We start from the raw sequence: 17626 nt of genomic DNA, 5'->3' as shown, positions 1-17626 counted from the left end.
TGAACCATCACATTTTTAGTTTAAATAACATAAATATTGTATAATTTTATTTTATTTATAAAAAATCTAACGTAAATATAATTGTTGTTTATTCAACATAACATCCACCTATTGTTGCACAATTTTCTGTACCATGCCTAAATTCTCTAAACACTGCACAACGTAAATTTTCTGTTCTAATGTTAACATAATGCAAGAGTAATTGAAATGTGAACTAAAACTGAGGGATATTACATTTTTTCATGGCATTTTTCATTGTTGTTGTTCTTCACTCTGATCTAATCTAAAATATGGTGGTTTAATCAATAATCAATAATTTCTCATTCTGAACAACGTTTGTTAATGAAATTTTGCCATATCATAAACAAAATACTTACTTTAGCTGAACTAAAAATAGTTTTCACTTGAGTATCAAGGCCGAGTTGATTTTCAAAATATGAAAATATACTAAATTTTTTTAGGTCATTACACCTATTGTAACATCTATCCTGGGACACACTGTATATAATAGATAACAGATATTATATATTTTTTCATTCTTAAACAATTCATCCCTTTCAATTATTTCAATGTGTGGGAACCCAACAGGACTCCACACCAAAAAAATAACATTTCTTTTTTTTTGCTAAGTGCAGTTGTCCCTGAATTTGGTAATAGTAATCATGGTTCGACTTAAGTTTTAAGTTATTTTCTACAAATTCTAAGTATTTAATTTATTTTTGTTGAACACCATCTTGCGCGCTAATATCTTTTAAAACAAATGGGTACTTGATTTCTACAAGAGCGTCTTCGCCGATTACTATCCCGTCGGGACCAGCTCCCAAGAAGAATTCATCTTCATCATTTCCAATGAATAACCCACAAGCAGAGACATGAAGCCCAGTTGTTTCCTTAAAACATGTTAAAGCAACATCTTCGTGTTCTCTGCCGTATACTGTAGCTTTATTACCTAAAAATGGTTTGTAAAGTAACGAAGTTATTAATTTGCTGCTAGGAGTATTGGTTCTTCTTTTGCAAATTTTCCCGAAATTGGAAGCCGTTATGCGGTTTGAGCGTTCTTCACTCCATATGGGATTTGAATGTTGTCCTCTGGTATCCATCTCTAACATTTCCCTTTCCATTTCATTTTTTTTTAATAAGGAGATTATGTTATTTTTTTTTCTTCTTCCGACACATCAACATTGCCGTAATCCTCATCGGCCTCTTTACAACTTCTAATCTTCTTTCGCAAAGCAATTGAATTTGCGGTAGACTTTCTCATTTTTTTAGTTTTTTCCCAAATAATCTTCTGAATTTCATAATATATTTGCGCATAAACCCCGGGTTCTTTTTCCATTTGAATTACGAATTATTATTTTTGCCACATAATCATGTGGACAGTTAAACGCTAAAGCCGCAAAGTGACAGCGCAATTTATAAGCGCCTCCCAATGAATAATGTACCTGAAACAATAGTATCTTAGTTAATAAAAAAACAAGTTTTTAACTCGTTTTCCTCCGACAAATTTGTTTAAAAGGCTGTTGAAAAGTTCAGCAGGGTTGTTGTTTTTATCGGCCATAATGGACACTGAATTGTCAATTATTCGTTGCAACAATCTTCGAATATCTTGCCCAAGTCCGCATGTTTCAACTTCTCGGGATAAATCTTCATCATTATTGTCACGTCCTTTGCAAAAATACGTTTCACATTGTAAATGATTGCCAAATATGTGATTTAAAGCATTTAAGACATCTTCTTTAAATGCTTACTTCTAGTTTTTTCCTTAACCTCAACGGTACAGATTGGTGTGTTGAACTGCGTGCATTGCGTGATAGCTTTCGTAATTTGTTGCAAAAATTTCTGAAAAGATGATTGACACATTCAATGTTACGTACCTGTTGCGTCCCATAAGGTTTTTGAATTTTTAGTTGTTTTGTTACACTACTATCACTATCCCCGATTAATTTTAAATATTTTAGTCCATGCGTTGCAAGACTACTTCTAAAACCACTTACAACAATATCGGTCTCCATTGAGGTTGATGTTCCCGCCCAATTTTTGTAACATATATGTTTTTTCGGAATTTTGTTATAATTTTTTGCTTTCTGACAAGTTATGCAATACTTATTGCGTACGCCTACATATAAAATCTTCTTTGTCATACTGCTAATTATTACACCTACCCCAGACAAAGCATTGTAATTCGTGCGATAAGGTCGTTTTGACCAAGCGCCATCAGCAATCACACTTATACATGGAATTCCAGTTTCATCAACAGAACTGTCCTTTATTGTCAATTTAGCCTTTAATTTACCAACTTCTTTTATTTCTTCAGTGTTTACAGAGTCAATTATATTGGCTAATTGTGTATGTGTTCTTTGGTACAGTGGTGGAGAGATAGGTGGAATATTTAGAATTGACGACAACTGTCTTAATTATGAGCATCCAATACCAACTGCAATTGAACCTAAACACGTTAATATTCAATATTTCAAAACAAACAATTAAAAAGCAATGCTTATTAACCTAACACTGCAGCTGAATTAACATCCAATTCGGTCTCACTCTTATCAGTGTCCAAAGTATTCTCAATACCGCACATTTTACAGTGATTATTGTCTTAAATCCTACTAATTTCTCATTGACTATTTCACACTGTTCTATAGAACAATTAAAAAAGGAGCATCTTTGTTTGCTTCCAAAAGATGCCTATATCAACAATCCTTTGACCTGTGATAGAAAAATTCTTTTCGATATTACAGTCTATTTCAATATTTAATGCATCACCAGCATCATCAGCAAACATATGACCGGAATCATTTTTGTTTCCATGATGCCCTTCAAGACTAGTACTTGTACTTTCCGTTTTACGACCCCCTCTAAATCAAATATTTACGTATAATTTTAATGTAACATCAAATTAATATTTAAAGTATTTACTGTTTCAGTTTATACGTTCTTTTTGAGAATATCGTTTTGTACTTGGAGGAAGGTGTTTCTTTCTCGACTCTGCTTTCGACACTTTTCCCATTTTATAAGATCACTAATAAACTAATTACTAATAACTACTATAACTAAATTAACAACTAATAAACGCTATCGAAAATCGTAACTATAAAAATACACTTTTGGATTTGGACACGACATCAGTAAAAGTAAGCTTCCGTTTCATGGTATGCAGTCGGTAGACAAGAAATATGTCTACAAACTAGTTTTTTATGTATGTTTCATAAAAACATAGTCAGCCCACATGTATTTTTCTTTAACCAATCATCGCTCGTGAAATCCGGGAAGCAAAATATATTCCAAAATATTAAAATTTAATGTAAAACCGTAAATTACTAATTACGAGCTTATTATTAATATTTCGAAAAATTGCTACAGGAATAATGTTTCTATTTTATTGTTTTACATCCGGGCCAAGAAGAAAAATCATAAAAATCTTACTATTTTAAAAAATAAAGCAATATTTTTCTTCAAATTTTATTTTCCGTTCTTGCCTTCTTCTTGCCGGGTTCATAACTATTGTAGAAACATGACATACGATAAATTAATCCAATCCATTAATAAATAAGGAAGTAATTGAAAATCTACGGTGACAGTCTCGGTTAAAGAGCCGTAATGACAGAAATTAAAGAAGTAAGAAAAGAACAGCAAAGTTACTACGAGGCAAAGCGTCTAATAAAACAACAAAGTAGGACTAAGGAAGAAAATGTGGTGAAAATCTGGAGAAACTAGAGAAAAGAACACGAAGAAACAATCTGATCATAAGGGGAATGAAAATTAACACAAAGGATTAAGTTCAAAGAACTAATTGTGAAGTTTTTGGAACTAAACGAAGAAATAAAGGAAGCATATAAAATTGGGCGCAATGTTTGCGTAATAAAACTATCAAAATACCAGGATAAAGTCAACATGTTGAAAAACAAATAAAAGGTGACAATATATTTATAAACCCGTATCGCACTGAAGATTAGGAACATAACAAAAGAAAGAGTAATGTATCAGAAGCTCTTAGTAGATAGAAAAGTGTGATTTTGGAATATTGAAGAGGGGAAACTGACAATTAAAGAGTACCCACAGAATTCAAAAATCTGAGAAGAGACCGACTGAAAACTTGGTGACGACTCACGCAAAGGAATAAGACGGAAAAAGGCTAAGAAAACAGTAGGATTGCTACATGATGTGCGGGCACTTAGAATGTTAAAGGGATGGATGGTAAGGGACATGAGCTAATACAAGAATTAGAAAAGTCTAAAATAGGTATAATCACGTGTATGTACAATCACGTAGATGTAATCAGTGGAGTATAGAAAAAGGTTTGAGGGCAAGCAAAAGTGACTTGCACAATCAAAAAGGAATTCATGCTCTGAGGAACTGGACTCCTTCTTCTTCTTCGTCTTCCTCCAGTGGTGTTACAGCCCAGACTGAGCCTTAACCTCCTTCAATTCATGCCGTCAAGAACTCCTACTCCTTGTAGCCGTTCGCCAATTCCTTACCCAGTTCCTACTACCGTTGTTTCTGTGGGTTGGCGTACTTTATTAACGAGTCTTTCAAAATACTGCTTCTATCTATCCAGCAGCTGATCCGTATTTACCACGCTCCTACACGCTTCTACTAAAATTGTAGAAGTGACGATGAGGGAAAAATTTTTGAACAAGTTGCAACTGTAGTGGGAAGGGATTTTAAGAGATGGAAAGGAGCAAAAGGAATGATTGAAGAAGACACCCTAAATAGAATGATAAACCTGTTGAAATTCTGCATGGACAACGACTTGGTGTTGACTCCTTAATCTACCCTTGAGAGGATTTTGGTGACATTAGATACTTATTGTTCTACTCCATTCCTCCCAGTCCTGCGCCATCGGTATAGTCCAGTGCATCAATTGTTCCGTCAGGTGCCTCAGCCTATCTCCCCGTCTGATCGGTGATCTTGCTCGTGCTCTTTTACCATTCATTTTTAGCTCTACAACAAGGTGTTCCGTCAGTCAGATTAGCCTCACGAGGTGTCCAAAGTAGCTAAGGTATAATCTATTAATCAACTTAATCCACCCGTCTTTTACCTGTACTTCGATATTGAAATATTAAAACATTCTTTAATATTCAAAATAACATGGATCCTAAAATACGTAAAGTAGATTCCGAAAATAGGATGTTTTTAAGTGAGTGGACTGAACAGTACTGTCTCACACTGCCAGATAGAGCTGAATAATAAAACGGTCGCTACTATTAAAAGTGGCAATTTAAAACGACATTACAAAACAAATGACCAAGTCTTTCGCAAAAATTTCTCTCTTGGAAGTGCGTGCGTCTTGAAAAAATACAGACATATTTAAAATCTTACATTAAAGGCACTGCTGTGGTAGGTAAATGTATGACAGAACAAGAAAAATCTTCAGAAGCTCTGTTTGGCGTACGTTTGGCGCCTAATAAGCATTAAAAGCCATTTTTTGATTCAGAAATAATCAAAGAATGTTTATCACAAGTGGCTACAGCACTTATCGTAGAAAATAGACATAGTCAACGTTATTCAAAATGTACGTTTGTCGGCAAGGGAGTAATATACAAAGAACAGAAATTTTGGCTGCTGATAACAAAGCCAGCTTGTTTGCCCTTTTACAGATCACGCCTTCTTACGCTATTGCAGTGGACGAATCATATGATATTGATGACGATGAGCAAATGTCTGGTTATGTTCAATTTTTCGATATTGAGAAAGAAGTATTTAAAGAAGTATTGCTGACAATACTGCCATTGAAAGACGGGACCGGTAGAGAAGATTTATTTAAGCTTCTTTATGATTTTATGATAAAATCAGAGATTAGTTACCATAAAATGGTATCTCCTTCAACCGACGGAGCCCAGACAATGATAGCCAAAGATAAAGAATGCTGCGTTACTATTTTACCAATGCATCATTTACCAGGCAACTCCTTGTTGCAACCTCAGTACGGCACCGGAAGGTGTAGTAGACCGCTTCAACATAGGCAATTCAGAGAGTTTTTGTCTAACAATAAGTGTGAATCACCCTATTCAGACTTACTCCAACACAATAATTTTCATTGGTTAAGTAAACACCAAGTAACTGAACGTTTTGGTGAAACAAAAGAGAGATCCTTCTCTCTGACATCCTTCTAAGAGCCTTCTTAGAAAGTTTGGATAGATTAGAAGGGAAAAAATAATTGGAATTTTTAGAAAACAGGTCCAATATGGCAAATATCGCTTTTTTGAAAGACTTTTTAAAATATTTGAATGTGCGTAACGTAGAGATTTAATTTAGCGATTAATTTAATTAGAGATTAAGTTGGATATTTTTGAAAATGATATTGTAAATCAGCAATTTATTCATTTTTCAACTATTCTTTAATATAAAAGCAATTCCGAACCAGATACTGTTGTTCTACAGTTTTATATCAGAACTTAGGAAGGAATTTGACTCAAGATTCCAAGCCTTGCTGAAATAGGAAAGCTATCGCAATTCTTGAACTCCCCTTTTGAAGTATCACCATCAGGGGATTGGACCGATGTGGCTGTGAATCTTTTTAATCTTTCAACGGCTTCACTTCAATTGGAGATAACTGATTTACAGGAAGATATGTGTTTGAAAACAAAAATAAGTGCAGCCATTGAAGAATTTTGGGGACAACATGTTTCAGAAAACTGTCCTAATTGCAAAACACTAGCAATTATCGTACTTACTATGTTTGGCTCCACATATAGGTATATACATATATGTGAAACATCATTCTCCAAAATGAATTTTTTTTCTCGGTTAACAGACTTGTTATTCATTTCGCGAACCGAACAATAGAAAAATTGCTTAAGAATGTAAATGTAATACCTCATATTAACTTTCTTAACTCTTTTTTCCATATAGATTAATTCTCCAAGCGATTGCTATTATATTATATTGATTTTAGTATAATTTTGGATTAATGTTTTTATTTTTTTTTTTCAGTACCACCTGAAAAACCGAGTATATATGACGAAAAGGGTAACAAAGTGTTATCGACCGCCGGACCATACGACGAGGGTGGGGACGTGAAGCTGACGTGCATCGTGACAGGGGGTAAGTTTTAGCACATCTCGACCGAAAAATGTGTCCACTCTCTAGACCGTTTCGTGTCCCTTGTATACCATATTCGACAGATTGCACGACCTCTCGGCCGGACCACACAATATCTGACACGTCCATCTGTTATTTATCCCGCACGTCCTCCAGAAATCATGCCAGCAGCTCTCGTACAGTTTGTTAAAGTGTACTGAACTGGCTAAAATTATGCACACACGATCCTAACGGAGGTTAAACTATCAACCAATTAGACTAATGGTGCGCAAGATTAATCTCCGAAAATGGTTTTCAGTGCCATCCTTAGCGGACCGTGAACGTATTCCATTTCCGTTTCCATTGATTTGTGGTGCGGCGTTAATGACTCGAGGCTACTTTTAACCATCTAAAGTCCTGGGTAAACGTAACCCTATCTCTAAAATTAGTGCCTGTTAACTAACAAGATTTAAAGTGATTAAATTGTTAGGGTGATATCAATACCTTGTTCGGCGAATTTGTTGTGGATTATTCATGATTGTTTTTAAACGTTTACAAGCACAGATTAAAATAAAAGCAAATAGTAATTATCACAGAAATAGCTTTTATTATTATTCAAATTGTTAAATTTGGAAACAATTTTTAATAAAATATTTATATCTGGAAAATACATTATAATGGAAATAACAACAATTGCATACACATTTTATTACGCTTCATAATCTATTGTTATGAAATTATTATTATATTAACATGAATATTCTACAATAATGGAATATTTGTGGTTTTCATGACCGAAGATATTTTATTTACAAGGCTTCGGAAAATGTGGAAAATGATTCTAATCGAGAAAGGTTACCTTAAACCAACTTATTACGAAAGGATGAATTCTACTAGACTGGACATCGACCGGATTCCTTCTTATTATTTTAATTTTGGCAAATGTAATTATAGTGGCATAGAAGCATAGTATGGATTCATGAGGTTACCCTCTCACCTGGTGTTCACCATCAAGGACGGAATACAAATGAAGGTAGTTTAATTGTACGACCGCACGACGGCTCATGAAATAATTAATGTTTTGTATCAAGTGCGTTGAGTGACTTCATCTAAAAATAAGCAACCTCACTACACTATCTGATTAAAAAATGTTAATCTAATTATATTCTAAGAATATGGTGTTAAAGAACAAAGTAATTTTTCATAAAATTTCTTTGGAATTTCATAGTTTTCTTGTTCAACTTTTTGTGGTAGTGGGTAAAAAGATTCCTTAGTCGCTACAGCACGATGAATATTTTAGAAGAAGATGATGAAGTGGTATGCATAAAATTACGGCGGTAAGCTAAGACATATTTTTGCAGGAAAAAGGAAGTCCACCTTTGTAATAAAGCATTTTGGTAACTTGATGTAGTTCATGGTACCCCTACAACTTATTTTGTTAATCTGAGTAACTCAAGATATTTTAAAGTAAAATCTACAAACATAATAACTAATATATTTGTAAACACAAATTTTTAATTACCGATAAAAAGGAGTGTGCTGCAGATCTGACCAAAATCTAGTTGAAATTTAAAGAAACTTTACGGGAAAGAAACTAATGTTACAAGTAGAGCACCATTGGAAAGCAATTAAAACAGCAATTGGCTTCCTCAATAGTAGTACTACTTCTTAATTGTAATAGCAAATGACGACAATAGGTAAAGGAAGAGGAAGACGAGAACAACCTGAAAAAAAGATGCAGAAAGGCGATAGAAGAAAGTAATGAAACGTGCAGTACACGAAGTACATAACCACCAGAGAACCAGAGAAAAGGCGGACAAAATGTGCAGAACCAAGAAAAGGAAATATGAAAACCATCTCATTGCAAAAATGCAAGAAGACTTCAGAGACAATGACCCAAAAGTTGCATATAGATATAGTCTTCCACATGGACATCGGTTTTTATGACAGTCATAAATAAAAGCCGGTCGGGCAAGGACAGAGTCGAACTTAAATTTCTTTAAACTAAAATTATTTTAAATGTATTATATTTGCAAGTAAAGTGTGTTCCTTAATGCGGCCCTTAGTGAGGAATCCTAGCATTCTACTAATCCAGAACAAATATTTGTAAAATCGAAATGAGGCAAATAGAAAGTAGCCCTCAAAAGCTACTGAGAAAGGCCATTGAAATATGTCGAAATAATATAGAGCAACAATTCAGCCATATCCAGACAGGGTGTGAAGACAGTATTGTGAGAAAGTTGGACAATGATGCAAGCATTGAAAGCAGAAGGAATTCAACCCATTGCCTGTCCATATTAAACTACTAATGTTTCATACATAAGTGAGTACATCATATGTGATGTACAAGACAGGCATAAGGTTAAGAGACAATTAGAAAGGTTTGGTAGAACAATTTATTGCGATTATAAATTAAAAGACCAGAATGGGAGATAGAGAAACGTAGATAAAGTAACCAAGATTGAAAGAGGTATTGAAGGAATACTGTAAAAGGATAATTTTAGGTGACTTGAACACCAGATTTGAAATTTTCGCTAGTTTGATTACATGGATCTTCATATACTTAAACAATCATGGAATGAGCTTTACAGCTGATACAATACTAACTTCTGCCGACTCGGTGTCATCATCATTTAAAAACTCTGTACGAGATGGTAGATCCCTTTGCATCTTCCAAAAACACATTCATACTTTTTCTATTTCCTACTACCACTCTTCATGCATCATTTATAATATATGGATCTTGTATAAGAAGCACAAGCAGCTTTCTTTACCTACATTCATAACGATCAAAATGATTGTCCTTCCCCTTCCCACACTAAACTAAATTCTCCTTAATGTATATTATGGTTCACCCGTAGTTGATGTTTCTATCCACCATCTCTATTATTCCGGTATTCATCACAACTCCTCTCCCGTGGTTCCATTCTACCTCTAAATAACAAAGATTGGTATACAAATTCATCCTGACACCAGTGTAAACGTATGGTATTCAGCTACGAGGCACTGACAGTGTTTCCAACATAGGAATCCCGCAGTGTTTTCAAAACAAAGTTCTGCGAGCCATCATCAATGTCTCTAATGAGACTAATGTTCTAGGCAAGGAACTAAATGTGTGTGTCAAAAAAGAACGAAAATTGAATCGTTTAGTGCAGCCCTTGCCTTGACAACATAAATATTTACGATAGGCAAAAACTACATACCTGTTCTGAAAGGTTTTTAATATATTTTGCGAACTATGGATTCGTGGTCAAACATGATTTACAACAAAGTTATGCAGACACATGTTGTAGCCTTCGAATTCAGTCCTCATATCTAGCATATTTTCTTTCGGGCATTTTGCGTTTGCAAACGTTGGCTGCATTTTGCTTCGATAAAGGAGTTTCATCTTAATGCTTTGTCTAAGAAAGCACCGAGTTTAAATTCCTTAACTTACATTGCTTGGTGCAGAAATCTAACTCGGTCCTTGGATTGGTGTCTATTACAGCATTTGATATAAGTTTGGTAAATTCTACAATAAAACTGAAAAATAAATATCCATTAGTAATGCCGTAAATAGAATGCCAATACTATATTTGGAGTGTTTCTTTGATATTTTACACCATCAAAACTCTTAGAAATCAGAATCATAGAGTCATAGAGTGAACTTTCTTGCAAATGTTTTTTTTGGAGCGTGCTCTTTGGAATGCTTGCAACAGCGTATCGTCATATAAAGCTGTAACACTTCCTCAAAAACATATCAGTTATTAGTCTTACATAATGTCTACGGGAATTCCAGAGTAAGATCAATGGTCGTTTAGCATCTAACACTGACGAATGTTGGTCATAACCTTGGATAATCACTTCTACGTCCAAATTGGTAATACACTTTTACCTTTTACCACAACTACAATAAATAAATAAGAACATATTAATAATCTTAGTATAAAAAAATCTTCAAATTGCATGGAATTGCAACAAAAAAAATTCAACTATGCCGAACGTGACCGTAGTGTAGAAGATTGAAATTTGCTGGAAATCGTTTCGTGGTGATGGCACGTGAGACAATGTCGAGCTCGTGCATTTTAATGTTTGCCGTACGTTTTTATGACGACCGTTCCGATCGATATAGTACTGTAACGTACTCAGATTGGGTTGGTAACATAGTATTTAGTTAAACACTACTGTAGAGTGCGCAGTCTATACTACACCGTTTGCCTATCGATTGTGAAATGAACATCGTACACTTCAATAAGTTCCGCAAAATGCTCGACTAGAATGGAAATCACGTCCAGTCTCACACAAAACCACAATCTAAAAGCGATTTTTGAATGGAAAATAAGGCATTTTCTTGTAAATTATGGTTATGTAGCACGATCTATTAGTTTATAAAGTAGATCTTGTAATTTCAATTTTATTACATAACAATATTATAGAACTTACTAATTTGCTTTGTTCTTCAGTAAGCTAAGCATTATGCAAGAAAGGTAAATGAATTTCTGTAAAGGTATTAACGATTCGGAATGTAATTCGATTCTCGATCTCTTAACTGCACAAAGAGAGTTTTCGAGAATCCATTGTTTTAGCCCATACCGTACCTGCATGTTTTATTAGACAACTAATTAGGTATGGTAATACGATTTATGTATAAGCAGGAACGACGTACGCTATAGACAGGAATTCAGTTAATTTAGGAAATACTTGACAGAGTCGTGAATACCTCGTTTCGATGTGATGATGGTATACATCATCGGTACTTCCCAGGAACATTCTAATTTAATAAATTCGTCTACTCTGCGTGGAGATTTGCAGCGAAGATGGTCGATAACAACATTACGCTATTTTGAAAATTGAGATAAGGCCCGAGCAACCCAATTTAGGCGGGATCTTTTGTTACCTCGGGCGCCTTTCACTCGCGCGCTCGAAACAGACGCCCTTATCTTTTAACGTGCCTTTCGCGGGAAATTGACAATCTTTTCCCCATGGGCTAAAAGAATAAATTCCGGCGCGTATATTTTTACATCTGGAACTGGTACGAAAACAAAATAGGAGAATCGTCGGCGTATCGTCGGCAGAGATAGTTGATTTAGATTTTTGCGATTTATCGGCACGTGCAATCATCGCTTTCGTTGCGGGAAAAAGAATCAAGGATTTTTTACGACGTCCCCACCGGAACCCGAACAATATTTCTTTCGAGACTAAGAGACACGTATACGTTTTCCCATTTTACTTGCGGAAATATTGTTTGCCGGCTTTTTCTGCCTGTACGAGTTGCTTGTTCTATATTCTAGTAACGCCTCCACTCCAGTTTTATGACTTCCTGTTGTTCTCAAATGTATGTATCGGTAAATATACGACTACATTTTAATTGTGTTATATCAACAATAACAAAGAAAAGAAAAAAAAACATTATTTTTTCCTTTTCATTTATTTATGTTTAACGTATTCTAAATTGCTTTACTGCTACTATTACTTTACCGTAATAACGATTCTTTTCAATTAACTTTATTCTATATCGATTTTTTTATGTATCAAATATTTATCATAATTGTTTCAATATTTATTACTTATTACTTATTTTTTTATTTATTTATTCGTTTATATACTTATTACTTATTTTATCGCATTTACATGGTTAATTTATGTTTTGTTTATAGGAAAACCAGAACCAATAATCAAGTGGTGGAGAGGACAAACGCTAATTGACTCAATGGATACGAGAAGCAATTTTCCGAAAGCCCGATCTAATCAACTTGTCATCAGGAATCTGCAGCGTTCCGATCAGCAAGCGTCATTCACGTGTCAAGCCGCTAATAACAACATTAGTCAGCCAGTGTCAGCGAGCACTTCCCTTGTGATATACTGTAAGTGACGGCATTTCGGTTTTTGACCGGAGAACGATGTTGCTAATTTCCGTTTCCCGTTCGAAAAATTATTGCCGTCAATGCCTTAACGGGTGGCAAGAGCATTGTAGAGTCCTTCGCAATATTCACGAACCATTATGCAGATTAGACGTCAGCCGCAGAACTCGCTGGTATTTCGGAAGGGCCTAGAGGCGTTGAGTTATTTCTAACTTTATTGGTTGACGACAAATGCGCTCAAGGGTAGGTTGGAGATTCGGTCCTTGCATATACAAGGCAATAGCACTAGATGTCGAAGAAATTGCTGTTAGCTGTCTATACAGGGTAGTTATGTAAATGTACCACATTTACTATTTTATCTTTTTACCCCAAATTTTTTCGTAACAAAATAATATTTTCAAAAACATTTTTGGTTCAATACGGTCGTAATGAATATTAGAGGTGCCCGTGTAGATGATAATTATTGCAAGCTTCCTCAGAAGAAAATTTGGCGTGGGTACAAGATGGATTAACCTTTCAGAAAGGTCGGGCCTAAACACCGTTTCCCTCCTACTTTCCCTTGGTGAATCTCCACCCACCACATCGGTCGTTTCGAAACGAGTACCTTGTACTCAATAAATAAACGCTGTCTTCTTAAAAGCTTCGTTTATTATTTATGTTCAGACTTGCCACCCTTCAAATTAGAAAACCGGTCTTTTTAGATCTTTGTTAACAAAAACAAACAGAAAATGTAAATTCGAGCGAAAATGCACTAATAATTTAGACTGAAACGTTCAACTTAAATTTCAATTTAATATACAACACCGATTTCTATTCAAAGTTTGGGAAAGCACCTCCCTAACTCTACATGCAATACATATACATACTGTACGAAAACACATAGCTCCTCGGTATCGGCAATTTACATTTAGACAGCGTACAGCAGCCCTTCTGTCTAAACTGTCATATTTACCGAAACAGATTTATTCATTGATTTCAATACTTCGTCTTCTTTTCTCGGTCTTTTTTTTTTTCTGATAAGTTTACCTCGGCGATCCGAAACTCCGTCTCATTGAAATTCAGCGTGTACGGAAAGATATTGGAACTTCTTCGTTCAAACACCCTTCGCTAAACTTGGACAGACAAGTGTATCGGGAAACGATATCGCTTCTTTTCACCGTGAAAAGGGGGTTTCGCAGCTTTCGCTTAGAAGATGAGCGAATTCTCCAACCAGCGTCTTAATTGCGCTAACTGAAAAGAAGGGGGAATTGAAACGGGCGCGGATTTAATTGGGAAGAAAGAAAAATACGACCCAATTATTTCAATTTCGCAGCGTTCGCAATTGTTATAATATACAATGCAAATGGCTTTACTTTTCATCGTCTTTTCATTGTGTCCTTACAAATTTTTATAAAACTCAATTTTTATACATTCACATAATTTTAAACACCCGCAGAAATCACTGATTCAGATTTATAATTATGCATACCAATGTGGTCGTAAATTTCATGCGAACTTGTATTTATAGGGACAGGCGCAACGTCAAACATTAACATTATCAACTATCCACCATAATCGTTATTCTATTGTTATAGATATGGCGGAGCCGAGCTTGCACTATAAATTTGCAGGTCTGCGTTAAACAATGCACAGTTGCCACGCGCTCAATTGTTTAGAATCGGTCTCGTTCGTTCAATAAACAATTACGCCTACTGTAATCGTTTTATACTCTCGTACCATCGCGTTGATACTAAATTTTCTATGCCACAACTCGAAATAAATATTTACATTTACTTAATAACATATATGTATCTAAACCTTAAATATCGATTAAATGTATAATGGTACTATTTTACACTCCACCTTACCATTCAAATCGTCTCTCAACAAAAGTTAAAACCTTGCAAATCAGGATTAACTTAAAGTATAGGAATCACCGATCAGCGATTAATATCATATAAACTTCAAACTAATTGACATATTGCAGCACCTCGGCTTTATCACGTGAAGTCGAAAATCTTTCGACTGAATAAGCCGAGGTCAGTTGCTATTTACTATTTATCATATTGCAGCGCCTCGGCCACAAGCTACCTCGGCTTTATCAGATTAAGTTGTAAATCTTCTTACTGATTAAACCGACGTCGCTTGCGGCCGAGGATCAGTGATTAATTCTATATCAAGCTGAAACTGGTTATCATATTGCAGCGCCTCAACCGCAAGCGACCTCAGCTTTATCAGGTTAAGTTGTCGATCTTATAAGTACGAAAGCTTTCACGACCGGTGTTAATTGAACTAAAATTAGAACTGACACTAGAAACGTTCGGGTTTTTCCGTGCGTCTTTTAAGAAAAGGTTTGACGTTTCGGGTGCCATTTTGCAACCTTCTTCAGAAACTGGTTCGAGATGTAGTTGAAGTTGTAGATCTTACTGATTAAGCCGAGATCGATTGCGTCCGAGACGTAGTAATTAATATCATATCAACCTGACTAACGGCCACTGACCACGGCTAAACTTAGAAAAGGGAGTATAGCATTTTTCCTGATTAAGCCCAAGTCGCTTGCGACTGAGACTCTACAATTAATTTCAAGTCAACCCGAAACTGGTAGACATAAACTGTAGCAACTCGGCTATTAACGACCTCGGTTAAACTAAGAAGAGAGAATATAGGATTATCTCTGATTAATCCGAGGTCGCTTGCGGCCGAGACTTTACAATTAATATCATATCAATCTGAAACTGCTAAATGCTTGCAATGCATTTATTGACAAAATTTTTCATTCTATTTGATTGGGTTGATTACCTGTTGTATTAAAGTTACCAATGAATAAAATTTTTCCTTTACTCCAGAAGAAGTTTTGTGCGTTCTTAATATTGTCTCCAGATATTGTCCTGATATTGTCTCAAGCCAGGTTTCAAAACTACGATCTCCACGATTCATTTTACCACAATACTGCTTATTTGAACCATTATTTTTGCATTGCTTCTTGGAATTGTTTAAGGTCGCTTTCTACTGTCATTGTTTAGACACGTCTTGCTGTGTAACATACAAATCATACAGGATGTGGATCATCACTAGCGCCAGTTTTTTTTACTGCTTCCGTAGGGAATCACAACTTACTTTTAACTCTTGCCTTTTGGTGTTTTCTCAAGTATTCTTGAAACCGCTTCTATTTTATCTTGATTTGTTTTTGAATTAATTCTCTGCAGATAAAATAAATTAATCAAAATGCATTATGGAAAAACAAAAATTGAGTTCGAAAATTTTGAACAATAACATTCGAATGGTGTAATCGCTATTTAACATTTTATATTGAATCAACACTAGAAAGTTGGGTGTATTTTCTGCCTGAGTTGTTTGTTTCAGAAATATGATCGCGACGGATAATATATATATCTACACATATCCTGAACGAGATTTCAAAATTCGTTTCACAGTAAAACAAGAACAAAAATAAAATACGGTGCATAGCAGGTGTTTGCGCGAGTTATACCCGACTGATGGTACTGTTGTTTACACCAGTTCAGTTTTGTATTCAAACGCGAGGTAAATTTAAAAGTTTCGACCCACCGAAAAGGGAGGTTAATAATTCGTGAATATGCCAGTTGCGCAATAGCAAACCTTTTAATATTTCATCGTGAAGGTGTATTGTTGCTAGTGTGTCAATCAGGTTATGTTGTAATGTTTAATTCCTGAAATATGCAACGCTCTAAAAATGTATTGTCACTCACCATTATACACCGTCGAATGATTGATGTTGAATATGATTTGAAAACCATGTAGTGAGTAAGTACATTAAATATTTTAAAGGTAACATTTTTTATTTAAATTTTAAAACCGCAGTTTCTATTAAATCCATCATAAATTATCATCGGAAAGTGGAAGACGCAGGTGCGAAAGTCCGAGTCTTCCATTTGGTTGTAGCACTACGAACGGGAGGCGGAAGCAAATATAAACCACTACTAAATAAAAGTGCAGACGAGTTTTGCGGAATTTTTCTCTCCTCTAAACTAGTTCGACGTGCGCGGGCGTCCGATCCAGCAATTTTCGAAATTGAATTATTTTATCCCGACACGGCACACTTTTAGTTTAAGTGCGGAAACCAGGTTCCACGTACTGTTATTTAACTTTTTTTGGCTCAACAAAACTCGTGGTCTACACATAAACTTTTAAAATAACTTCCAGACCTCCAATTATTCCCATTTAATACTTAAATTGTCGTTAAATTAATCGCAAATTGAACGATAATCTTAAATAAATTTATTTAGAATTTGAGTAAAGGTCGTCCACCGATTAGTAAATAATTCAAGCGTCTATTCATGCGTTTAACTACCGCAAATGATGATAAATTGAAGGCCCTGTTTAGTGAGTCGATCATTCTTATTTAGAATTACAAAAGAATTTAAAGATCCATTTCTACTAGTTATTAAACGATAAAATTGACAATATGGTCAACACATGCCGCAACAGCGTTCGAGTGTTTGGTGACGCTAAGCAACAAAACGAAAATGTTTGAAGTGTTTCACTATTTCGAGATCAACTTGGTTTATCATTTTCTGAGAATCGATTACATCTTGACAGTATTCCTTTTACCTTCAAAGAAGTGTCGGTGGATTCTATTGATCATTTTCTCCTCTTGTTTAAGTCTACTAGTTTCGGGGTAACCATGTGTATATAGATCAGGAAATCGCAAGAATATGTTCTGATCGTTTATTGCTCTAGTTTTTTAGTGTTACCGAGAGTGCACCAGAAGGAGGTAAGCATTACACTCCGGACACGACACCGTA

The 17626-nt window shown here is 35.1% G+C and overlaps 1 protein-coding gene across 2 annotated transcripts in view; it reads left to right on the top strand.

The window, feature by feature from the left end:
• Positions 1-17626, top strand: part of LOC111424636 (sidestep VI) — a 228987-nt gene that overhangs the window by 180571 nt on the left and 30790 nt on the right. For both annotated transcript variants that reach the window (XM_023058245.2, XM_023058246.2), the window contains exons 5-6: positions 6937-7047; positions 12660-12866. In XM_023058245.2, the coding sequence (XP_022914013.2) occupies positions 6937-7047; positions 12660-12866 (318 nt within the window). The remainder of the gene's footprint in view (positions 1-6936; positions 7048-12659; positions 12867-17626) is intronic.

Source organism: Onthophagus taurus, chromosome 7, assembly GCF_036711975.1.
Source record: "Onthophagus taurus isolate NC chromosome 7, IU_Otau_3.0, whole genome shotgun sequence".
Lineage (NCBI taxonomy): Eukaryota > Metazoa > Arthropoda > Insecta > Coleoptera > Scarabaeidae > Onthophagus > Onthophagus taurus.
Note: the sequence above shows the minus strand (reverse complement) of the source record. Positions and strands in the feature narration are given on the sequence as shown.